General features: G+C 44.8%; 1 protein-coding gene across 2 annotated transcripts in view; it reads left to right on the forward strand.

Annotated features, from left to right (window-relative positions):
* The first annotated feature begins 2,101 nt into the window (after positions 1-2,101).
* atp6ap1a (ATPase H+ transporting accessory protein 1a) overlaps positions 2,102-26,183 on the forward strand; it is a 30,376-nt gene continuing 6,294 nt past the window's right edge. Inside the window, exons 1-6 of one of the 2 annotated variants that reach the window (XM_064921964.1) lie at positions 2,102-2,288; positions 7,491-7,617; positions 10,391-10,659; positions 24,039-24,079; positions 24,211-24,296; positions 25,946-26,122. In XM_064921964.1, the coding sequence (XP_064778036.1) occupies positions 2,164-2,288; positions 7,491-7,617; positions 10,391-10,659; positions 24,039-24,079; positions 24,211-24,296; positions 25,946-26,122 (825 nt within the window). In that variant the 5' untranslated portion in view covers positions 2,102-2,163. The remainder of the gene's footprint in view (positions 2,289-7,490; positions 7,618-10,390; positions 10,660-24,038; positions 24,080-24,210; positions 24,297-25,945; positions 26,123-26,183) is intronic. The other variant, XM_064921965.1, reaches the window with a different exon arrangement.

Consider the following 26,183-nt stretch of genomic DNA (forward strand, 5'->3'; position numbering starts at 1 on the left):
TGGTTCATGTCCTTTGCAGATGCCACATCCCTGACAGTTTGTACATATAAAAAAGATCTGTAACCGATTGAAGGGAGTGGTAAAGTAAGACTTGAACGTGTTCATTCATAGTCGTAACAGGAGTTTGTAGGTTTACAGATATAATTTAACTATTACATTTCATGATTAACGCATGGCTTTTCTTACGATCCTCCTAACAATTTATGTATATGGCTTTTCATGCTATCCCAAAGATACCCACATTCAACCTTTTGGCAGCTATGTGGCTCCATACAGCTGTCCTGATTATTCTTTTTTGACAGTGACTTTACTCTCATAAAAACTGGATGCTGGAAAAAAAACTGTCCGTAAAATTAATTATGTGGGAAATTGCGGTGGAAGCGTCTTTATTCGCAAATATTGAATAGTGTTAGAGTTGCGTAAATTCAAATCTGGTATCAGGATAAATATAACAATGAGTCACCGATTTTATACTATGTATTTTTATTAGCTAAGTAATAAATGGCAAATGCAACTTTCGTATATACGGGCTCACTGTAATACCACGCAGGGCAGAACAGGGAACTGACAAGATGTATGTAAAACAGTATTGTTTATACTGTGATAGACAGTTCCAACCCGTCTGTTGGACTATCACAGTAGAGACTGGGCGTGGTTTAAACTTGCTCAGCCTATTGCAGGCGCTCAGGCGGGTCCCCGCCTCTTGGCGCTTCTGTTGATAGATGTGAAGAACATCCAGGTTCTCATGCTCCATACCGTTATCTCGCACCTGGCTCCTGTTATCTAACAAAAGACCGCTTGTTCTCGCAACACCCCGCTCTGAATGTGCCCCCCTCCCAACTAATTTGAACAGTTCCTGTCTTCATGCTTTTCTGTATTTTTCCATCATGAGAAAGTCCCATGGCCCTGATACTTTTAACAATGTTTCAAGTCAGCTATGTTGCATAACACATACATACATCCACACAAGCCAACAGCAGATAATATTTAATCATATATATATACACTAATGGCTATAATGTACAATACAGGATCCAACAATAGTTATGATCATATCGGAGAACATTTGGAGTCACGTGATGATATATTGTGCGGTCATCACACTACGACTATATAATCCATGCAGTTTGTTTGGCTAAAGATGAAATAAATGATGATTAACTTCATAGGGTGGTGAAAGTGCACGGTGATGAGCCTGATGCTGCTTTCCAATATATATCGAGGGACTTATTCTGGTGACATGATGATCGATGCTTGACAGCCGTTTGACAAATAAAAATATTCTCGCTCTTATCCATAATAATCTCATCATGTAGATAGACCTGCAGATAGACTAGCTTCACTGTATCTGTAAACTGTTGGCTAGAGCGCAGGTTGCCAAGACCAGAGTAGACGCATTATTAAACACAGCCGTTTTTGTGACAAAAATATTGAATTTTAGACTTTTATTTGGTCCAAATTTAAGCGAAAAATGACTTTTTGTGTGCAGTATGTCATCACGCACTGATTTGTATCTGCGACAAGTCCATTTGGTGGAAACATACGGGGCAACATAGCCTCGTGGTTAGAGTGTTGGACTAGTAACTGGACAAGTTACAAGTCTGGTGTAGAAGGATTGGTCTACTCAGTTATATCACCATCCCCAGCTGGGTGTTCTGTGTGCAAAGAGTTTCGAATATTCGTTTTATTTCCTGTGAATTTTGAAAATTTGGAGTTTGAATATCAAGTCCCTGAGCTGACACGGTAAAAATATATCGTTCTGCCCCTGAACAAGGCAGTTAACCCACTGTTCCTAGACCATCATTGAAAATATGAATTGTTCTTATCTGACTTGCCTAGTTAAATAAATAAAAATACCACTGATGAGGAAATGCGCATCGTTTCTTTATGCCGATTCTAGAATATTCACATTAAAATCTGGCGCCAATTGGAATGGAACCCCATCTACTGTCACGTTTCTTAGAAATAGCATGAATTGTCAAATCGAGTTGGTGTCCGTGCATATTTACCTCCCCGACTTCACTCGTTGACTTCCGTCTACACTCGGCTACCACTCAAACGCGTCCAATGAGACACCGGGTTGGGTCCAGTGATCTGCGGGCGACGGGCACAACGTCATTCCCTGTAGTACCACAGTAGAACATCTTTCTACTCCGGAGGAAGATGGCGGCTGAGCAGAGGAGGATGTCTGGTCGGGGCTGTATGGCGACATTTCTAGCCGTGTTGTGCACCTTCTCCTCCGGGAAATGTGACGAACAGGTGCCGCTGATGCTCTGGACGAGTGAAGGGTAAGGGCGGTGTGTGTGGTTGGTTTTGGTCTCTGATATTATGGGGTTGCGTTTCTAGCCGTGCAAGGTGGTTGACCTCTTGTCATTCATACTCATAGTGGGGATATTCATATTGTCCTAACGTATTTGCTTGCTCGATACCTAGCTAGTTACGTTATATCGTGACAATAATACAATATATATATATATATATATATATATATACAAATGAAATTGTCACGATATATATATATATATGAAATTGTCACGATATATATATATCGTGACAATTTCATTTGTATATATATATATATATATATATATATATCGTGACAATTTCATATGTGAAGCCACTAGCCAGTAAGAAATGTACTATTATGTTGGCCATATGAGATGTAGGTAGTTTAGGTCATGTCCTCATCGAGCTAGCAGGACGTTTACCTACTTAGCCACCTGATCTGTTTACATGGGCTAACTGTAAATAATATTTTGAGTGTGTTCATCAATCCAATCTGGAGTGACAGAGTTCCCTCTGAGAGTCAGTCAATTCCCGGCGTTTCGCTCTCGGGTTATTCAGAGGAGCACAGTGGACGCCCTGGCGGAGGAGCACACTGGACACCCTGGTGGAAGAGTTGGATTAATCCTCTGGTTATTCAGAGGAGCACAGTGGACGCCCTGGTGGAGGAGCACAGTGGATGCCCTGGTGGAGGAGCACAGTGGACGCCCTGGTGGAGGAGCACAGTGGACGCCCTGGTGGAAGAGCACAGTGGACGCCCTGGCGGGGGAGTTAGATTAATCCTCTGGTTATTCAGAGGAGCACAGTGGACGCCCTGGTGGAGGAGCACAGTGGACGCCCTGGCGGAGGAGCACAGTGGACGCCCTGGCGGAGGAGCACACTGGACGCCCTGGCGGAGGAGCACACTGGACGCCCTGGTGGAGGAGCACAGTGGACGCCCTGGTGGAGGAGCACACTGGACGCCCTGGCGGAGGAGCACACTGGACGCCCTGGTGGAGGAGCACAGTGGACGCCCTGGCGGAGGAGCACACTGGACGCCCTGGCGGAGGAGCACACTGGACGCCCTGGCGGAGGAGCACACTGGACGCCCTGGTGGAGGAGCACAGTGGACGCCCTGGCGGAGGAGCACACTGGACGCCCTGGCGGAGGAGCACAGTGGACGCCCTGGTGGAGGAGCACAGTGGACGCCCTGGTGGAGGAGCACAGTGGACGCCCTGGCGGAGGAGCACAGTGGACGCCCTGGCGGAGGAGCACACTGGACGCCCTGGCGGAGGAGCACAGTGGACGCCCTGGCGGAGGAGCACACTGGAAGCCCTGGCGGAGGAGCACAGTGGACGCCCTGGCAGAGGAGCACACTGGACGCCCTGGCGGAGGAGCACACTGGACGCCCTGGCAGAGGAGTAGGATTAATCCTCGGGTTAGGTTCCTTGAAGATTTGTGAGATTGAGTGCATCTAGCTGAGATTGTAGGACGGCCGGGGTGTTGAGTATGCTCCTGTTTAGGTCACCTAACAGTACGAACTCTGAAGATTGATGGGGGGTGATCAATTCACATATGGTGTCCAGGGCACAACTGGGGGCCGAGCGGGGTCTATAACAAGCGGCAACGGTGAGAGACTTGTTTCTGGAAAGTTGGATTTTTAAAAGTGGAAGCTCGAACTGTTTGGGGACAGACCTGGGTAGTTTGACAGAACTCTGCAGGCTTTCTCTGCAGTAGATTTATTTATTATATATATATATATTTGTAACCTTTATTTTACTAGGCAAGTCAGTTAAGAACAAATTCTTATTTTCAAATGACGGCCTAGGAACAGTGGGTTAACTGCCTGTTCAGGGGCAGAGCGACAGATTTGTACCTTGTCAGCTCGGGGATTTGAACTTGCAACCTTCCAGTTACTAGTCCAACACTCTAACCACTAGGCTACGCTGCCGCCCCAAGATTGCAACTCCGCCCCCTTTGGCAGTTCTATCTTGTCGAAAAATGTTATAGTTTGGGATGGAAATTTCAGGAATTTTGGTGGTTTTTCTAAGCCAGGATTCAGACATGGCAAGGACATCTGGGTTGGTGGAGTGTGCTAAAACATTGAATAAAACAAACTTAGGGAGGAGGCTTCTGACATTAACATGCATGAAACCAAGGCTTTTACTGTTACGGAAGTAAACAAATGGGAGTCCCTGGGGAATGGGAGTGATGCTGGGGGCTGCAGGGCCTGGGTTAACCTCTACATCACCAGAGGAGGAGTTGGACGAGGGTACGGCTAAAGGCTATATGAACTGGTTGGCTAGTGCGTTCAGAACTGAAAGTAAAAGGAGCAGGTTTCTGGGCGTGGTAGAATAGATTCAGGGCATAATGTACATACAAGGGTATGGTAGGATGTGAGTACAGTGGAGGTAAGCCTAGGCATTGAGTTACGATGAGAGATTTGTTTTGTCTCGAGAGGCACCATTCAAGCCAAGCGCAATCACTGCATATGTGGGGGATGGAACATAAGGGCTAGCTAAGGCATATTGAGCAGGGCTGGAGGCTCGACAGTGAAATAAGAGAAAAATGACTAACCAAAACAGCAATAGACGACATATTGACATTAGGGAGAGGCATGCGTAGCCGAGTGATCATAGGGCCCAGTGAGTAGCTAGGCGTGCTGGAGGCGATTCAGACAGCTAGCAGGCCGAGGCTAGCAGATAGGCCTCGGGGACGTCGCAACAAGAGTCTGTTGAAACAACCCTCGGACGGTCGGCAGACCAGTCGTGATGGATCGGCGGAGCTCCATGTCGGCAACAAAGGGTCCAGACCAATTGGCAAAAAAGGTATTTGAAGCCCAGGGATTGCTTGATGGAATCTCTTCAGCTAGCCGGGAGATGGGCCTAGTTCAAGGCTCGCTTCAGGCTAACTACTAGCTAGTAGCTAGTTAGCTGGCTAACTTCAGAAGGGGGTTCTGGTTCAAAAGTGTAAAAATAGCAGACTATATTGGGTGAGGCGGGTTGCAGGAGAGTGTTCAGTCCGTAGATGGAAAATTACATTTAAAAAATAATATGTACAAAGAAAAACTATGTATACAACGTACGGGACAAAACAATCAAAACAGACATCCCCACTGCTACGCCATCTTGATTCGTGGTGGTGGTGGCTGCATCAAATTATGGCTCTGCTTGTCATCGGCAAGGACGAGGGAGCAGGTGGTTGGCAACGGTTCAGGGAACAGAACAGGAATCCGCAAACAAACATTTTTCAAAGAACAGAAACGGAACCTGGAACGAAAGTGATCCATACTGTTCCGGGAACGTTATGTTCAACGCATGGGAACTGGTTAATAACACTCTTTTATGTTCCAGGCATTTCTTGTCTGGTCCCACAACACAGCGTCTATGCAAAACCCTAACTGTCATTCAGACTTGTTCCAGTGTCTACCTGAAAGCTGGAAATCTTTACGTGTGTGTGGGGGGGTTACATTACCCTCCGAAGCCCAGGCTACTGTGCTGACCTTAGCATAGGCTACTGTGCTGACCTTACCAGCTTCATTCAGAAGATGGGGAGATTTTTTATTAGCTAGAGAAGAATGGGTTAACTTTTTCAGAGCTAGTTAAGGATACTATAAGCCTAGTTATGTTATGCACGTTGGATTTATTAACTGCAAAAAGGTAAGATGTGTTTTTCATTCTGGTGCTGCTCTGCACACACAAGCTTGTTAGCAAGTTAACTCAAAGGACTTTCGATGTTCCTCCTTAGAAGCCGCTCCTAGGTATAATTTCTGTGCACCTAATTAATATAATGCCGGTCATAACAAGATGCCCAGCGCTTCAAGCCTCCACCTCAACCCTCTCGCTCTCTCCACTCACCGGCAAAATTTCAGTTGCATTTTGCACCCTAAGCTTCACTTGTTTGTCCATAACGCATGTAAACAACTAGCAGGCTCTATCCGCACTGATTGGTGAAGTCATTTAATGAGCTAAATGTACAAAATAAATGATTTCACAGGTTAAAAAAGGAACATAAAGGAACAATATAAACCTGTAATTTTGGGCGGGATTTGAACTGGCTCTGAACTTTATTTTGCTGCTAGGAACAGTGGAACAAAATGGATAGAAATAGTGGTTCTGTTCCCGAATGAAATGATTGGAATTATAATTTTGTTACAACCCCTGCTAGGGAGTTAAGCACATTAGCTGAATACAACAGGTGTAGACCTTACTGTGAAATGCTTACTTACAAGCCCTAAACCAGGCAAAATCCTAGAAGAAAATCTGGTTGTCTGCTTTCCAACATACACTGGGAGATGAATTCACTTTTCAGCAGGACAATAACCCAAAACACAAGGCCCAATATACAGTGAAGTTGCTGACCTAGAAGACAGTGAATGTTTCCTAGTTAGTTTAGACTTTAATCGGCTTGAAGGTATATGGCTTTAAAATGGCAGTCTAGCAATGATCATCAACCGTTTTGAAGAATTTAAAAAAGAATGTTGTGGAAAGCTCTTAGACATACCCAGAAAGTCACTGCCCTAATAGCTGCAAAATGTGATTCTAATGTGTTGTGGGGTGTGAATACTTATGTAAATTAGATAGTTCTGTATTTCATTTTCAATATATTAGCAAAAATAAAAAATTAAAGCATGTTTTCACATTGTCATTATGGGGTATTGTGTGTAGATGGGTGAAAATGTGTATTTATTTAATCCATGTTGAATTCCCGCTGTAACAACAAAATGTGGAATACGTGAAGGGGCTATTGTTTTTTTTCTGAAGGCACAGTATTTTGACATGCTTGCAGAGCTGTAGCTAACTGAGCAGAGAAGGGACTGGTCATTCATGGTCTCCTCTCTGCCCAGATACTGGTTCAGGCTATAACATAGGGACGCTTCCTTACGGAAATTCTACATCTATATGTTCTTGTTGGATAAGTTAATTTGAGGGGAGATTAAGAGGAGTTTGGACCAGCATCCCATTGACAGGCCGAGTAGCCAAGACACAAACTACCCTTGATTGTGTAACCCAAACCAATAGGGCTGCTTTTTACTGTGACCAATTGTGTATCTGGGGGTGTTGGGGAAGGCAGAAGCCAAGTTTCCATTCTAACCAATTGACAAAGTTGTATTCTATTTGGAAATTCAGCATCAGTTTGCTGGTCAAGACATGTCCTCTTAGTCTTTTCAGTTGAAGTCCCTGTTGCACTCTGTTTGGTAACGTTTGGTCCCTCCTGAACGATGTCAGGTCTGGTCTGCCGTCCCAGGCTGTTCCTGCTGCTGGTCACATAGTGGGTGTCACTCAGCTGAGCTCATACCTGGAGACCGCCCTGGGGTCCGCCCCGCGCAACGTACTGCTCTTCCTGCAGGACAAGGTAATACACACCACACAACCCTTCCTTAGTAACCTGTATACAACACACCACACAACCCTACCTTAGTAACCTGTATACAACACACCACACAACCCTACCTTAGTAACCCATATACGACACACCACACAACCCTACCTTAGTAACCCATATACGACACACCACACAACCCTACCTTAGTAACCTGTATACAACACACCACACAACCCTTCCTTAGTAACCTGTATACGACACACCACACAACCCTACCTTAGTAAACTGTATACGACACACCACACAAATCTACCTTAGTAACCTGTATACGACACACCACACAAATCTACCTTAGTAACCTGTATACGACACACCACACAAATCTACCTTAGTAACCTGTATACGACACACCACACAAATCTACCTTAGTAACCTGTATACGACACACCACACAAATCTACCTTAGTAACCTGTATACAACACACCACACAACCCTACCTTAGTAACCTGTATACCACACAACCCTACCTTAGTAACCTGTATACCACACAACCCTTCCTTAGTAACCTGTATACAACACACCACACAACCCTACCTTAGTAACCTGTATACAACACACCACACAAATCTACCTTAGTAACCCGTATACGACACACCACACAAATCTACCTTAGTAACCCGTATACCACACACCACACAAATCTACCTTAGTAACCCATATACGACACACCACACAACCCTACCTTAGTAACCTGTATACGACACACCACACAACCCTACCTTAGTAACCTGTATACGACACACCACACAACCCTACCTTAGTAACCTGTATACGACACACCACACAACCCTACCTTAGTAACCTGTATACGACACACCACACAACCCTACCTTAGTAACCTGTATACGACACACCACACAACCCTACCTTAGTAACCTGTATACGACACACCACACAACCCTACCTTAGTAACCTGTATACGACACACCACACAACCCTACCTTAGTAACCTGTATACGACACACCACACAACCCTACCTTAGTAACCTGTATACGACACACCACACAACCCTACCTTAGTAACCTGTATACGACACACCACACAACCCTACCTTAGTAACCTGTATACGACACACCACACAACCCTACCTTAGTAACCTGTATATGACACACCACACAACCCTTCCTTAGTAACCTGTATACAACCCTTCCTTAGTAACCTGTATACGACACACCACACAAATCTACCTTAGTAACCCATATACGACACACCACACAACCCTACCTTAGTAACCTGTATATGACACACCACACAACCCTACCTTAGTAACCTGTATACCACACAACCCTACCTTAGTAACCCGTATATGACACACCACACAAATCTACCTTAGTAACCTCTATACGACACATCACACAAATCTACCTTAGTAACCCATATACGACACACCACACAACCCTACCTTAGTAACCTGTATACGACACACCACACAACCCTACCTTAGTAACCTGTATACGACACAACCCTACCTTAGTAACCCGTATACGACACACCACACAACCCTACCTTAGTAACCCATATACGACACACCACACAACCCTTCCTTAGTAACCCGTATACGACACACCACACAACCCTACCTTAGTAACCTGTATACGACACACCACACAACCCTACCTTAGTAACCTGTATACGACACACCACACAACCCTACCTTAGTAACCTGTATACCACACAACCCTTCCTTAGTAACCTGTATACAACACACCACACAACCCTACCTTAGTAAACTGTATACGACACACCACACAACCCTACCTTAGTAACCTGTATACGACACACCACACAACCCTACCTTAGTAACCTGTATACGACACACCACACAACCCTACCTTAGTAACCTGTATACCACACAACCCTTCCTTAGTAACCTGTATACAACACACCACACAACCCTACCTTAGTAACCTGTATACAACACACCACACAACCCTACCTTAGTAACCCATATACGACACACCACACAACCCTACCTTAGTAACCTGTATACCACACAACCCTTCCTTAGTAACCTGTATACAACACACCACACAACCCTACCTTAGTAACCCATATACGACACACCACACAACCCTACCTTAGTAACCTGTATACCACACAACCCTTCAGTAGTAACCTGTATACAACACACCACACAACCCTTCCGTAGTAACCTGTATACGACACACCACACAACCCTTCCTTAGTAACCTGTATACAACACACCACACAACCCTTCCTTAGTAACCTGTATACGACACACCACACAACCCTACCTTAGTAACCTGTATACGACACACCACACAACCCTTCCTTAGTAACCTGTATACGACACACCACACAACCCTTCCTTAGTAACCTGTATACGACACACCACACAACCCTTCCTTAGTAACCTGTATACAACACACCACACAACCCTTCCTTAGTAACCTGTATACGACACACCACACAACCCTACCTTAGTAACCTGTATACGACACACCACACAACCCTACCTTAGTAACCTGTATACGACACACCACACAAATCTACCTTAGTAACCCGTATACCACACACCACACAACCCTACCTTAGTAACCTGTATACGACACACCACACAACCCTACCTTAGTAACCTGTATACGACACAACCCTACCTTAGTAACCCGTATACGACACACCACACAACCCTACCTTAGTAACCTGTATACGACACACCACACAAATCTACCTTAGTAACCTGTATATTAGTTATCTTACTGTTTGTCTCCTCCCTCTAGATGAGTATTGAGGACTTCACCATGTACGGAGGGGCATTTGGCAACAAGCAGGACAGTGCCTTCCCTAACCTAGAGGGGGCGCTCCTCTCCAGCCCTTCCCCGTTGGTCCTGCCTACCGTGGCCTGGCAAGCATCCAATGCTGTGATCGGTCAACTCCAGGACCAATTAGACACCTCTCCTCTCTACATGGACCCAGAGATGCTCAGCCAGCTTCGACTCAATGCTTCTACCCCCGCCCTGCTGGTCTTCAGACTACCCTACAGCACCGGGTACAGTCCTGATCTCACTGGTCACTTTTATATGGTTTACAACTATTGTTTTCAGCAGCGGTGGCTAAGTAGTTTATTTTTTAAAGGCCTTTCAGCCACAAAGACAGTATTTTGATGTTTTAAAGTAATTGCCAAGTGTTTTCAGATTTGAATGGAATATAACCTGTAATTATGTACAATATGAGTGGGCAATTAAGCTAAAGTGAAATAGGAGGTGGTGTAGACTAACAGTGAAATGCTTTCTGACTTGAGGTCGACCGATTAATCGGATTGGCCGATTAATTAGGACCGATTTCAAGTTTTCATAATAATCGGAAATCGGTATTTTTGGACACCGATTTGGCTGATTTTAAACAAAAAAAAAGTGTTTATTTTTTATATACATTTTTTACACCTTTTATTTCATCTTTATTTAACTAGGCAAGTCAGTTAAGAACACATTTAAATGACGGCCTAGGAACAGTGGGTTAACTGCCTTGTTCAGGGGCAGAACGACAGACTTTTACCTTGTCAGCTCGGGGGATACAATATTTGCAACCTTACAGTTAACTAGTCCAACGCTATAACAACCTGCCTCTCGTTGCACTACACAAGGAGACTGCCTGTTACACGAATGCAGTAAGAAGCCAAGGTAAGTTGCTAGCTAGCATTAAACTTCTCTTATAAAAAACAATCAATCAATCATAATCACTCGTTCACTACACATGGTTGATGATATTACTCGTTTTTTTTCTAGCGTGTCCTGCATTGCATATAATCGATGCGGTGCGTATCGTTGCTCGACAGAGCAGTCTGACTGAGCGATGGTAGGCAGCAGCAGGCTCGTAAGCATTCATTCAAACAGCTTTCGTGCGTTTTGCCAGCAGGTCTTTGCTGTGCGTCAAGTATTGCTCTGTTTATGACTTCAAGCCTATCAACTCCCGAGATGAGGTTGGTGTAACCGAAGTGAAATGGCTAGCTAGTTAGCACGCGCTAATAGCGTTTCAAACTTCACTCGCTCTGTGCCATCTAGTAGTTGTTCCCCTTGCTCTGCATGGGTAACGCTGCTTCGATGTTGGCTGTTGTGTTCCTGGTTCGAGCCCAGGTAGGAGTGAGGAGAGGGACGAAGGTTACACTGGCAATACTAAAGTGCCTATAAGAACATCCAATAGTCAAAGGTTAATGAAATACAAATGGAAAAGAGAGAAATAGTCCTATAATTCCTATAATAACTACAACCTAAAACTTCTTACCTGGGAATATTGAAGACTCATGTTGAAAGGAACCACCAGCTTTCATATGTTCTCATGTTCAGAGCAAGGAACTTAGACGTTAGCTTTTTTACATGGCACATGTTGCACTTTTACTTTCTTCTCCAACACCGTTTTTGCATTATTTAAACCAAATTGAACATGTTTCATTTATTTGAGGATAAATTGATTTTATTGATGTATTGTATTAAGTTAAAATAAGTGTTCATTCAGTATTGTTGTAATTGTCATTATTACAAATACATTTTAAAAATCGTCCGATTTCATCGGTATCGGCTTTGAAAAATCATAACCGGTCAACCTCTATTACTGATGGGTCCTTGGTCAACAACAGGTGTAGACGAACAGTGAAATACTTGGTAAACAACAGGTGTAGACTAACAGTGAAATGCCGACTGACTGTCCCTTGGTCAACAACAGGTGTAGACAAACAGTGAAATGCCGACTGACTGTCCCTTGGTCAACAACAGGTGAAGACAAACAGTGAAATGCTGATTGACTGTCTCTTCCCAACAGAGAAAGAAATATCAGTAATAGAGAAATAACTAGAGAAGTACATTTCCTGACGAAAATGTGGTGTGCTTGTTTTAATGGTTGTTAATTAAGTTATAGGAGTGGTAGTGACTGGTTAGAGGAGTGGTGGTGTCTACAGTAGTAGAGAGTGGTTAGAGTAGTGGTGTCAACAGTAGTAGTGGTGTCTACAGTAGTAGTGACGGGTTAGAGTAGTAGTGGTGTCTACAGTAGTAGTGGTAGTGACTGGTTCGAGTTGTGGTGTCTACGGTAGTAGAGGTAGTGACTGGTTAGAGTAGTAGTGGTGTCTACAGTAGTAGTGACTGGTTCGAGTTGTGGTGTCTACGGTAGTAGTGGTAGTGACTGGTTAGAGTAGTGGTGTCTACAGTAGTAGTGGTAGTGACTGGTTAGAGTAGTGGTGGTGTCTACAGTAGTAGTGGTAGTGACTGGTTAGAGTAGTAGTGGTGTCTACAGTAGTAGTGGTAGTGACTGGTTAGAGTAGTGGTGGTGTCTACAGTAGTAGTGACTGGTTAGAGTAGTAGTAAATGACTTAAATGTAAATGTAAATGTAGTGGTGTCAACAGTAGTAGTGGTAGTGACTGGTTAGAGTAGTGGTGGTGTCTACAGTAGTAGTGGTGTCTACAGTAGTAGTGACTGGTTAGAGTAATAGTGGTGTCAACAGTAGTAGTGGTAGTGACTGGTTAGAGTAGTGGTGGTGTCTATAGTAGTAGTGACTGGTTAGAGTAGTAGTGGTGTCAACAGTAGTAGTGGTAGTGACTGGTTAGGGTAGTGGTGGTGTCTACAGTAGTAGTGGTAGTGACTGGTTAGAGTAGTGGTGGTGTCTACAGTAGTAGTGGTGTCTACAGTAGTAGTGACTGGTTAGAGTAATAGTGGTGTCTACAGTAGTAGTGGTAGTGACTGGTTAGAGTAGTGGTGGTGTCTACAGTAGTAGTGGTAGTGACTGGTTAGAGTAGTAGTGGTGTCTACAGTAGTAGTGGTAGTGACTGGTTAGAGTAGTGGTGGTGTCTACAGTAGTAGTGACTGGTTAGAGTAGTAGTGGTGTCAACAGTAGTAGTGGTAGTGACTGGTTAGGGTAGTGGTGGTGTCTACAGTAGTAGTGGTAGTGACTGGTTAGAGTAGTGGTGGTGTCTACAGTAGTAGTGGTGTCTACAGTAGTAGTGACTGGTTAGAGTAATAGTGGTGTCAACAGTAGTAGTGGTAGTGACTGGTTAGAGTAGTGGTGGTGTCTACAGTAGTAGTGGTAGTGACTGGTTAGAGTAGTGGTGTCTACGGTAGTAGTGGTAGTGACTGATTAGAGTAGTGGTGGTGTCTACAGTAGTAGTGACTGGTTAGAGTAGTAGTGGTGTCTACAGTAGTAGTGGTAGTGACTGGTTAGAGTAGTGGTGTCTATGGTAGTAGTGGTAGTGACTGGTTAGAGGAGTAGTGGTGTCAACAGTAGTAGTGGTAGTGACTGGTTAGAGGAGTAGTGGTGTCAACAGTAGTAGTGGTAGTGACTGGTTAGAGTAGTGGTGTCGACAGTAGTAGTGGTGTCTACAGTAGTAGTGACTGGTTAGAGTAGTAGTGGTCGTGACTGGTTAGAGTTGTGGTGGTGTCTACAGTAGTAGTGGTAGTGACTGGTTAGAGTAGTGGTGGCGTCTACAGTAGTAGTGACTGGTTAGAGTAGTAGTGGTGTCTACAGTAGTAGTGACTGGTTAGAGTAGTGGTGTCTACAGTTGTAGTGGTGTCTACAGTAGTAGTGGTAGTGACTGGTTAGAGTAGTGGTGGTGTCTACAGTAGTAGTGGTAGTGACTGGTTAGAGTAGTGGTGTCTACGGTAGTAGTGGTAGTGACTGGTTAGAGTAGTAGTGGTATCTACGGTAGTAGTGGTAGTGACTGGTTAGAGTAGTAGTGGTGTCTACAGTAGTAGTGACTGGTTAGAGTAGTGGTGTCGACAGTAGTAGTGGTGTCTACAGTAGTAGTGACTGGTTAGAGTAGTAGTGGTAGTGACTGGTTAGAGTAGTAGTGGTGTCTACAGTAGTAGTGGTAGTGACTGGTTAGAGTAGTGGTGGCGTCTACAGTAGTAGTGACTGGTTAGAGTAGTAGTGGTGTCTACAGTAGTAGTGACTGGTTAGAGTAGTGGTGTCTACAGTAGTAGTGGTAGTTACTGGTTAGAGTTGTGGTAGTGACTGGTTAGAGTAGTAGTGGTGGTGTCTACGGTAGTAGTGGTCGTGACTGGTTAGAGTAGTGGTGTCTATGGTAGTAGTGGTAGTGACTGGTTAGAGGAGTAGTGGTGTCAACAGTAGTAGTGGTAGTGACTGGTTAGAGGAGTAGTGGTGTCAACAGTAGTAGTGGTAGTGACTGGTTAGAGGAGTAGTGGTGTCGACAGTAGTAGTGGTGTCTACAGTAGTAGTGACTGGTTAGAGTAGTAGTGGTAGTGACTGGTTAGAGTAGTAGTGGTGTCTACAGTAGTAGTGGTAGTGACTGGCTAGAGTAGTGGTGGCGTCTACAGTAGTAGTGACTGGTTAGAGTAGTAGTGGTGTCTACAGTAGTAGTGACTGGTTAGAGTAGTGGTGTCTACAGTAGTAGTGGTAGTTACTGGTTAGAGTTGTGGTAGTGACTGGTTAGAGTAGTAGTGGTGGTGTCTACGGTAGTAGTGGTCGTGACTGGTTAGAGTAGTGGTGTCTATGGTAGTAGTGGTAGTGACTGGTTAGAGGAGTAGTGGTGTCAACAGTAGTAGTGGTAGTGACTGGTTAGAGGAGTAGTGGTGTCAACAGTAGTAGTGGTAGTGACTGGTTAGAGGAGTAGTGGTGTCGACAGTAGTAGTGGTGTCTACAGTAGTAGTGACTGGTTAGAGTAGTAGTGGTAGTGACTGGTTAGAGTAGTAGTGGTGTCTACAGTAGTAGTGGTAGTGACTGGTTAGAGTAGTGGTGGCGTCTACAGTAGTAGTGACTGGTTAGAGTAGTAGTGGTGTCTACAGTAGTAGTGACTGGTTAGAGTAGTGGTGTCTACAGTAGTAGTGGTAGTTACTGGTTAGAGTTGTGGTAGTGACTGGTTAGAGTAGTAGTGGTGGTGTCTACGGTAGTAGTGGTCGTGACTGGTTAGAGTAGTGGTGTCTATGGTAGTAGTGGTAGTGACTGGTTAGAGTAGTGGTGGTGTCTATGGTAGTAGTGGTAGTGACTGGTTAGAGTAGTAGTGTCTATGGTAGTAGTGGTAGTGACTGGTTAGAGTAGTAGTGGTGTCTACAGTAGTAGTGGTAGTGACTGGTTAGAGTAGTAGTGGCGTCTACAGTAGTGGTGACTGGTTAGAGTAGTAGTGGTGTCTACAGTAGTAGTGGTGTCTACAGTAGTCGTGGTAGTTACTGGTTAGAGTTGTGGTAGTGACTGGTTAGAGTAGAAGTGGTGTCTACGGTAGTAGTGGTCATGACTGGTTAGAGTTGTGGTGGTGTCTACAGTAGTAGTGGTAGTGACTGGTTAGAGTAGTGGTGGCGTCTACAGTAGTAGTGACTGGTTAGAGTAGTAGTGGTGTCTACAGTAGTAGTGGTAGTGACTGGTTAGAGTAGTGGTGGTGTCTACAGTAGTAGTGGTAGTGACTGGTTAGAGTAGTGGTGTCTACGGTAGTAGTGGTAGTGACTGGTTAGAGTAGTAGTGGTATCTACGGTAGTAGTGGTAGTGACTGGTTAGAGTAGTAGTGGTGTCTACAGTAGTAGTGACTGGTTAGAGTAGTGGTGTCGACAGTAGTAGTGGTGTCTACAGTAGTAGTGACTGGTTAGAGTAGTAGTGGTAGTGACTGGTTAGAGTAGTAGTGGTGTCTACAGTAGTAGTGGTAGTGACTGGTTAGAGTAGTGGTGGCGTCTACAGTAGTAGTGACTGGTTAGAGAAGTAGTGGTAGTGACTGGTTAGAGTAGTGGTGTCTACAGTAGTAGTGGTAGTTACTGGTTAGAGTTGTGGTAGGGTGTAGTGACTGGTTAGAGTAGTGGTGTCTACAGTAGTAGTGGTAGTTACTGTTTAGAGTTGTGGTAGTGACTGGTTAGAGTAGTAGTGGTGGTGTCTATGGTAGTAGTGGTCAAGACTGGTTAGAGTAGTGGTGTCTATGGTAGTAGTGGTAGTGACTGGTTAGAGTAGTAGTGTCTATGGTAGTAGTGGTAGTGACTGGTTAGAGTAGTAGTGGTGTCTACAGTAGTAGTGGTAGTGACTGGTTAGAGTAGTAGTGGCGTCTACAGTAGTGGTGACTGGTTAGAGTAGTAGTGGTGTCTACAGTAGTAGTGGTGTCTACAGTAGTCGTGGTAGTTACTGGTTAGAGTTGTGGTAGTGACTGGTTAGAGTAGAAGTGGTGTCTACGGTAGTAGTGGTCGTGACTGGTTAGAGTTGTGGTGGTGTCTACAGTAGTAGTGGTAGTGACTGGTTAGAGTAGTGGTGGCGTCTACAGTAGTAGTGACTGGTTAGAGTAGTAGTGGTGTCTACAGTAGTAGTGACTGGTTAGAGTAGTGGTGTCTACAGTTGTAGTGGTGTCTACAGTAGTAGTGGTAGTGACTGGTTAGAGTAGTGGTGGTGTCTACAGTAGTAGTGGTAGTGACTGGTTAGAGTAGTGGTGTCTACGGTAGTAGTGGTAGTGACTGGTTAGAGTAGTAGTGGTATCTACGGTAGTAGTGGTAGTGACTGGTTAGAGTAGTAGTGGTGTCTACAGTAGTAGTGACTGGTTAGAGTAGTGGTGTCGACAGTAGTAGTGGTGTCTACAGTAGTAGTGACTGGTTAGAGTAGTAGTGGTAGTGACTGGTTAGAGTAGTAGTGGTGTCTACAGTAGTAGTGGTAGTGACTGGTTAGAGTAGTGGTGGCGTCTACAGTAGTAGTGACTGGTTAGAGTAGTAGTGGTGTCTACAGTAGTAGTGACTGGTTAGAGTAGTGGTGTCTACAGTAGTAGTGGTAGTTACTGGTTAGAGTTGTGGTAGTGACTGGTTAGAGTAGTAGTGGTGGTGTCTACGGTAGTAGTGGTCGTGACTGGTTAGAGTAGTGGTGTCTATGGTAGTAGTGGTAGTGACTGGTTAGAGGAGTAGTGGTGTCAACAGTAGTAGTGGTAGTGACTGGTTAGAGGAGTAGTGGTGGTGTCTACGGTAGTAGTGGTCGTGACTGGTTAGAGTAGTGGTGTCTATGGTAGTAGTGGTCATGACTGGTTAGAGTTGTGGTGGTGTCTACAGTAGTAGTGGTAGTGACTGGTTAGAGTAGTGGTGGCGTCTACAGTAGTAGTGACTGGTTAGAGTAGTAGTGGTGTCTACAGTAGTAGTGACTGGTTAGAGTAGTGGTGTCTACAGTTGTAGTGGTGTCTACAGTAGTAGTGGTAGTGACTGGTTAGAGTAGTGGTGGTGTCTACAGTAGTAGTGGTAGTGACTGGTTAGAGTAGTGGTGTCTACGGTAGTAGTGGTCATGACTGGTTAGAGTTGTGGTGGTGTCTACAGTAGTAGTGGTAGTGACTGGTTAGAGTAGTGGTGGCGTCTACAGTAGTAGTGACTGGTTAGAGTAGTAGTGGTGTCTACAGTAGTAGTGACTGGTTAGAGTAGTGGTGTCTACAGTTGTAGTGGTGTCTACAGTAGTAGTGGTAGTGACTGGTTAGAGTAGTGGTGGTGTCTACAGTAGTAGTGGTAGTGACTGGTTAGAGTAGTGGTGTCTACGGTAGTAGTGGTAGTGACTGGTTAGAGTAGTAGTGGTATCTACGGTAGTAGTGGTAGTGACTGGTTAGAGTAGTAGTGGTGTCTACAGTAGTAGTGACTGGTTAGAGTAGTGGTGTCGACAGTAGTAGTGGTGTCTACAGTAGTAGTGACTGGTTAGAGTAGTAGTGGTAGTGACTGGTTAGAGTAGTAGTGGTGTCTACAGTAGTAGTGGTAGTGACTGGTTAGAGTAGTGGTGGCGTCTACAGTAGTAGTGACTGGTTAGAGTAGTAGTGGTAGTGACTGGTTAGAGTAGTGGTGTCTACAGTAGTAGTGGTAGTTACTGGTTAGAGTTGTGGTAGGGTGTAGTGACTGGTTAGAGTAGTGGTGTCTACAGTAGTAGTGGTAGTTACTGTTTAGAGTTGTGGTAGTGACTGGTTAGAGTAGTAGTGGTGGTGTCTACGGTAGTAGTGGTCAAGACTGGTTAGAGTAGTGGTGTCTATGGTAGTAGTGGTAGTGACTGGTTAGAGTAGTAGTGTCTATGGTAGTAGTGGTAGTGACTGGTTAGAGTAGTAGTGGTGTCTACAGTAGTAGTGGTAGTGACTGGTTAGAGTAGTAGTGGCGTCTACAGTAGTGGTGACTGGTTAGAGTAGTAGTGGTGTCTACAGTAGTAGTGGTGTCTACAGTAGTCGTGGTAGTTACTGGTTAGAGTTGTGGTAGTGACTGGTTAGAGTAGAAGTGGTGTCTACGGTAGTAGTGGTCGTGACTGGTTAGAGTTGTGGTGGTGTCTACAGTAGTAGTGGTAGTGACTGGTTAGAGTAGTGGTGGCGTCTACAGTAGTAGTGACTGGTTAGAGTAGTAGTGGTGTCTACAGTAGTAGTGACTGGTTAGAGTAGTGGTGTCTACAGTTGTAGTGGTGTCTACAGTAGTAGTGGTAGTGACTGGTTAGAGTAGTGGTGGTGTCTACAGTAGTAGTGGTAGTGACTGGTTAGAGTAGTGGTGTCTACGGTAGTAGTGGTAGTGACTGGTTAGAGTAGTAGTGGTATCTACGGTAGTAGTGGTAGTGACTGGTTAGAGTAGTAGTGGTGTCTACAGTAGTAGTGACTGGTTAGAGTAGTGGTGTCGACAGTAGTAGTGGTGTCTACAGTAGTAGTGACTGGTTAGAGTAGTAGTGGTAGTGACTGGTTAGAGTAGTAGTGGTGTCTACAGTAGTAGTGGTAGTGACTGGTTAGAGTAGTGGTGGCGTCTACAGTAGTAGTGACTGGTTAGAGTAGTAGTGGTGTCTACAGTAGTAGTGACTGGTTAGAGTAGTGGTGTCTACAGTAGTAGTGGTAGTTACTGGTTAGAGTTGTGGTAGTGACTGGTTAGAGTAGTAGTGGTGGTGTCTACGGTAGTAGTGGTCGTGACTGGTTAGAGTAGTGGTGTCTATGGTAGTAGTGGTAGTGACTGGTTAGAGGAGTAGTGGTGTCAACAGTAGTAGTGGTAGTGACTGGTTAGAGGAGTAGTGGTGTCAACAGTAGTAGTGGTAGTGACTGGTTAGAGGAGTAGTGGTGTCGACAGTAGTAGTGGTGTCTACAGTAGTAGTGACTGGTTAGAGTAGTAGTGGTAGTGACTGGTTAGAGTAGTAGTGGTGTCTACAGTAGTAGTGGTAGTGACTGGTTAGAGTAGTGGTGGCGTCTACAGTAGTAGTGACTGGTTAGAGTAGTAGTGGTGTCTACAGTAGTAGTGACTGGTTAGAGTAGTGGTGTCTACAGTAGTAGTGGTAGTTACTGGTTAGAGTTGTGGTAGTGACTGGTTAGAGTAGTAGTGGTGGTGTCTACGGTAGTAGTGGTCGTGACTGGTTAGAGTAGTGGTGTCTATGGTAGTAGTGGTAGTGACTGGTTAGAGTAGTAGTGTCTATGGTAGTATTGGTAGTGACTGGTTAGAGTAGTAGTGGTGTCTACAGTAGTAGTGGTAGTGACTGGTTAGAGTAGTAGTGGCGTCTACAGTAGTGGTGACTGGTTAGAGTAGTAGTGGTGTCTACAGTAGTAGTGGTGTCTACAGTAGTCGTGGTAGTTACTGGTTAGAGTTGTGGTAGTGACTGGTTAGAGTAGAAGTGGTGTCTACGGTAGTAGTGGTCATGACTGGTTAGAGTTGTGGTGGTGTCTACAGTAGTAGTGGTAGTGACTGGTTAGAGTAGTGGTGGCGTCTACAGTAGTAGTGACTGGTTAGAGTAGTAGTGGTGTCTACAGTAGTAGTGACTGGTTAGAGTAGTGGTGTCTACAGTTGTAGTGGTGTCTACAGTAGTAGTGGTAGTGACTGGTTAGAGTAGTGGTGGTGTCTACAGTAGTAGTGGTAGTGACTGGTTAGAGTAGTGGTGTCTACGGTAGTAGTGGTAGTGACTGGTTAGAGTAGTAGTGGTGTCTACAGTAGTAGTGACTGGTTAGAGTAGTGGTGTCGACAGTAGTAGTGGTGTCTACAGTAGTAGTGACTGGTTAGAGTAGTAGTGGTAGTGACTGGTTAGAGTAGTAGTGGTGTCTACAGTAGTAGTGGTAGTGACTGGTTAGAGTAGTGGTGGCGTCTACAGTAGTAGTGACTGGTTAGAGTAGTAGTGGTAGTGACTGGTTAGAGTAGTGGTGTCTACAGTAGTAGTGGTAGTTACTGGTTAGAGTTGTGGTAGGGTGTAGTGACTGGTTAGAGTAGTGGTGTCTACAGTAGTAGTGGTAGTTACTGTTTAGAGTTGTGGTAGTGACTGGTTAGAGTAGTAGTGGTGGTGTCTACGGTAGTAGTGGTCGTGACTGGTTAGAGTAGTGGTGTCTATGGTAGTAGTGGTAGTGACTGGTTAGAGTAGTAGTGTCTATGGTAGTAGTGGTAGTGACTGGTTAGAGTAGTAGTGGTGTCTACAGTAGTAGTGGTAGTGACTGGTTAGAGTAGTAGTGGCGTCTACAGTAGTGGTGACTGGTTAGAGTAGTAGTGGTGTCTACAGTAGTAGTGGTGTCTACAGTAGTCGTGGTAGTTACTGGTTAGAGTTGTGGTAGTGACTGGTTAGAGTAGAAGTGGTGTCTACGGTAGTAGTGGTCGTGACTGGTTAGAGTTGTGGTGGTGTCTACAGTAGTAGTGGTAGTGACTGGTTAGAGTAGTGGTGGCGTCTACAGTAGTAGTGACTGGTTAGAGTAGTAGTGGTGTCTACAGTAGTAGTGACTGGTTAGAGTAGTGGTGTCTACAGTTGTAGTGGTGTCTACAGTAGTAGTGGTAGTGACTGGTTAGAGTAGTGGTGGTGTCTACAGTAGTAGTGGTAGTGACTGGTTAGAGTAGTGGTGTCTACGGTAGTAGTGGTAGTGACTGGTTAGAGTAGTAGTGGTATCTACGGTAGTAGTGGTAGTGACTGGTTAGAGTAGTAGTGGTGTCTACAGTAGTAGTGACTGGTTAGAGTAGTTGTGGTGTCGACAGTAGTAGTGGTGTCTACAGTAGTAGTGACTGGTTAGAGTAGTGGTGGTGTCTACAGTAGTAGTGGTAGTGACTGGTTAGAGTAGTAGTGGTGTCTACAGTAGTAGTGTTAGTGACTGGTTAGAGTAGTAGTGGTGTCTACAGTAGTAGTGACTGGTCAGAGTAGTAGTGGTGTCTACAGTAGTAGTGACTGGTCAGAGTAGTAGTTGTGTCTACAGTAGTAGTGGTGTCTACAGTAGTAGTGACTGGTTAAAGTAGTGGTGGTGTCTACAGTGGTAGTGACTGGTTAGAGTAGTAGTGGTGACTGCAGTAGTAGTAACTGGTTAGAGTAGTTGTGGTGTCTACAGTAGTAGTAGTAGTGACTGGTTAGAGTAGTAGTGGTGTCTACAGTAGTAGTGACTGGTTAGAGTTGTTGTGGTGTCTACAGTAGTAGTGGTAGTGACTGGTTAGAGTAGTGGTGGTGTCTACAGTAATAGTAGTAGTGACTGGTTAGAGTAGTGGTGGTGTCTACAGTAGTAGTGGTAGTGACTGGTTAGAGTAGTAGTGGTGTCTACAGTAGTAGTGACTGGTCAGAGTAGTAGTGGTGTCTACAGTAGTAGTGACTGGTTAAAGTAGTGGTGTCTACAGTAGTAGTGGTAGTGACTGATAGAGTAGTAGTGGTGTCGACAGTAGTAGTGGTGACTGCAGTAGTAGTGACTGGTTAGAGTAGTGGTGTCTACAGTAGTAGTGGTAGTGACTGATAGAGTAGTAGTGGTGTCGACAGTAGTAGTGGTGACTGCAGTAGTAGTGACTGGTTAGAGTAGTAGTGGTGTCTACAGTAATAGTAGTAGTGACTGGTTAGAGTAGTGGTGGTGTCTACAGTAGTAGTGACTGGTTAGAGAAGTGGTGGTGTCTACAGTAGTAGTGACTGGTTAGAGTAGTTGTGGTGTCTACAGTAGTAGTGGTAGTGACTGGTTAGAGTAGTAGTGGTAGTGACTGGTTAGAGTAGTGGTGTCGACAGTAGTAGTGGTGTCTACAGTAGTAGTGACTGGTTAGAGTAGTAGTGGTAGTGACTGGTTAGAGTAGTTGTGGTGTCTACAGTAGTAGTGGTAGTGACTGGTTAGAGTAGTAGTGGTGTCTACAGTAGTAGTGGTAGTGACTGGTTAGAGTAGTGGGGGTGTCTACAGTAGTAGTGGTAGTGATTGGTTAGAGTAGTGGTGGTGTCTACAGTAGTAGTGTAGTGACTGGTTAGAGTAGTGGTGGTGTCTACAGTAGTAGTGACTGGTTAGAGTAGTGGTGACTACAGTAGTAGTGGTGTCTACAGTAGTAGTGGTGTCTACAGTAGTAGTGACTGGTTAGAGTAGTAGTGGTAGTGACTGGTTAGAGTAGTGGTGTCGACAGTAGTAGTGGTGTCTACAGTAGTAGTGACTGGTTAGAGTAGTAGTGGTAGTGACTGGTTAGAGTAGTTGTGGTGTCTACAGTAGTAGTGGTAGTGACTGGTTAGAGTAGTAGTGGTGTCTACAGTAGTAGTGGTAGTGATTGGTTAGAGTAGTGGTGGTGTCTACAGTAGTAGTGACTGGTTAGAGTAGTGGTGGTGTCTACAGTAGTAGTGTTAGTGACTGGTTTAGAGTAGTGGTGGTGTCTACAGTAGTAGTGACTGGTTAGAGTAGTGGTGGTGTCTACAGTAGTAGTGTAGTGACTGGTTAGAGTAGTGGTGTCTACAGTAGTAGTGACTGGTTAGAGTAGTGGTGACTACAGTAGTGGTGGTGTCTACAGTAGTAGTGGTGTCTACAGTTGTAGTGGTGTCTACAGTAGTAGTGGTAGTGACTGGTTAGAGTAGTGGTGGTGTCTACAGTAGTAGTGGTAGTGACTGGTTAGAGTAGTGGTGGTGTCTACAGTAGTAGTGGTAGTGACTGGTTAGAGTAGTGGTGGTGTCTACAGTACTAGTGACTGGTTAGAGTAGTGGTGGTGTCTAGTGTAGTAGTGACTGGTTAGAGTAGTAGTGGTGTCTACAGTAGTAGTGGTAGTGACTGGTTAGAGTAGTGGTGGTGTCTACAGTAGTAGTGACTGGTAAGAGTAGTGGTGGTGTCTACAGTAGTAGTGACTGGTTAGAGTAGTGGTGGTGTCTACAGTAGTAGTGGTAGTATTAATAATTATTTTCCACCATAATTTGCAAATAAATTCATTAAAATCCTTCAATGTGATTTTCTGGATGTTTTTTTTTTCTTATTTTGTCTGTCATCGTTGAAGTGTTCCTTTGATGAAAATTACAGGCCTCATCTTTTTAAGTGTGAGAACTTGCACAATTGGTGGCTGACTAAATACTTTTTTGCCCCACTGTATCTGAGTGACTCAAACATAACTAAATCAACGGGAGCCCAATGCCATGACATTTGGGGGATTTTAGATTCTCCCTGACTGTTTTAGTTGTAATGGTGGCCATGATAAATGAATGAAGGGGAAATGTTTATTTTTATTTTTTTCTCTTCTGAATATGGGTGTGGTCTGTCTGGTTGTGGGGGTGGTTTGTCTTTACATGGGTGTGGTCTATCTGATTGTGGGTGTGGTTTCTAACAGGGCCGATCTGATGTCCGTGAAGGAGGTTCTCAGCGGGAATGGTGAGTGTTCTATATTGGTCTATAGTTCTACTGTACGGTGGCTCTGCTGGGACAAACATCACCCCTTATTCACTGTGTTCCTTCTAACAGCATGATCCAGATTGCTGAAGACTAACTGTGTGTGTGTGTAGATGAGGTGATTGGACAGGTGATGAACATTATGAAGAGCCAGTCTGTCCCCTACACTGCCGTCTACACAGCAGTGAGACCCTCACGGGTAAGTGTGTTTACGTGTCAGGGCCGGGACTATTCCACTATCGACATACTCCTTAGTATCGTGGAAAGCTGGTTTAACTTCTTTATAAAAACAGCCCTAATTTTGGAAACAAACATTGTTGTCCTCAAGTCACATTTGATTTCTACTGAAGAAGAACATAAACACAACATGTAAAGTGTTGGTCTCCATGTTTCATGCGCTGAAATATAAAAGATCCTAGAAATGGTCCAGATGCACAAAAAGCTTTTCTCTCGAATGTTGTTCACAGATTAGTTTACATCCCTGTTAGTGAGCATTTCTCCTTTGCCAAGATAATCCATCCACCTGACACGTGTGGCATATCAAGAAGCTGATTAAACAGCATGATCATTACACAGGTGCACCTTGTGCTGCGGACTAGGGTGGTGATCGTATTACCGCCACACAGGTGCACCTTGTGCTGCGGACTAGTGATCGTATTACCGCCACACAGGTGCACCTTGTGCTGCGGACTAGTGATCGTATTACCGCCACACAGGTGCACCTTGTGCTGCGGACTAGTGATCGTATTACCGCCACACAGGTGCACCTTGTGCTGCTGACTAGTGATCGTATTACCGCCACACAGGTGCACCTTGTGCTGCGGACTAGTGATTTGCGCACAGGGGGCCATTGTCATGCTGAAACAGGAAAGGCCTGAAGTTGGAAGCACAGAATCGTCTGGAATGTCATTGTATGCTGTAGCGTTAAGATTTCCCTTCACTAGAACTAAGGGGCCTGAACCATGAAAAACAGCCCTAGACCATTATTCCTCCTCCACCAAAATGTACATTTGGCACTATGCATTGGGGCAGGTAGCGTTCTCCTTGCATCCGTCAAAACCAGATTTGTCCGTCAGACTGCCAGATGGTGAAGCGTGATTCATCCCTCCAGAGAACGCGTTTCCACTGCTCCATAATCCAATGGTAGTGAGCTTTACACCACTCCAGCCGATGCTTGGTAGTGCGCATGGTGATCTTAGGCTTGTGTGCGGCTGCTCGGCCATGGAAACCCATTTTATGAAGCTCCAGACTAAGTTATTTTGCTGCTGTTGCTTCCAGATGAAGTTTGGAACACGGTAGTCTCGTTCTGTGAGCTAATGAGCTGTTGTGGAAACTTTTAGGAGCAACATTACAATAACAGCACTTATAGTTGATTTGACTTATGGACTTGTTGGAAAGGTGGCATCCAATGACGGTGCCACGTTGAGAGTCCCTGAGCTCTTCAGTATGGGCCATTCTACTGCCAATTTTTGTCTATGTAGATTGCATGGCTGTGTGTTCGATTTTATACACCTATCAGCAATGGGTATGGCTGAAATAGCTGAATCCACTCAGTTGAAGGGGTGTTCACATGTCGGTACAGTGCATTCGGTAAGTATTCAGACCCCATTGTGTTACGTTACAGCCTTTTGTGGCGTAACAAAGTGGAAAAGTCTGCATACATACCGATGGCACTATGTATGTTCCTTTTCAGAAAGCTCTGATGAAGGCAGACCAGGCACAAACACACACCTGTTTGTATTGTCAGTGAACCAGATTCATGCACAAACAGTGCTCCTTTCGTTTTGTTTTCCTGGATAGTCACCAGTTGACGTATCCTGTTAACCATCTCTCTTTCCTTCTCTCTAGCAGGTGCCATCTATTTCAATGGATATGGAGGCTGGTGTAAGAGGAGGGCGCTCTCTATTGCAGTACGGAGACAGAAAGAGGGAGAGAGAGAGACAGAGGGAGAAGGAAAGGGCAGAGAAGAAGCTCAACGACAGGACATCAGACAGGACAGGAGTCTACCCACCAGTGGAGTACAAGGTTCTCTCACTCACTCACTCAGTCACTCACTCACTCACTCTCTCACACACTCACTCTCTCA

This window comes from Oncorhynchus masou, chromosome 18 (assembly GCF_036934945.1).
Source record: "Oncorhynchus masou masou isolate Uvic2021 chromosome 18, UVic_Omas_1.1, whole genome shotgun sequence".
In the NCBI taxonomy this organism is placed as follows: domain Eukaryota; kingdom Metazoa; phylum Chordata; class Actinopteri; order Salmoniformes; family Salmonidae; genus Oncorhynchus; species Oncorhynchus masou.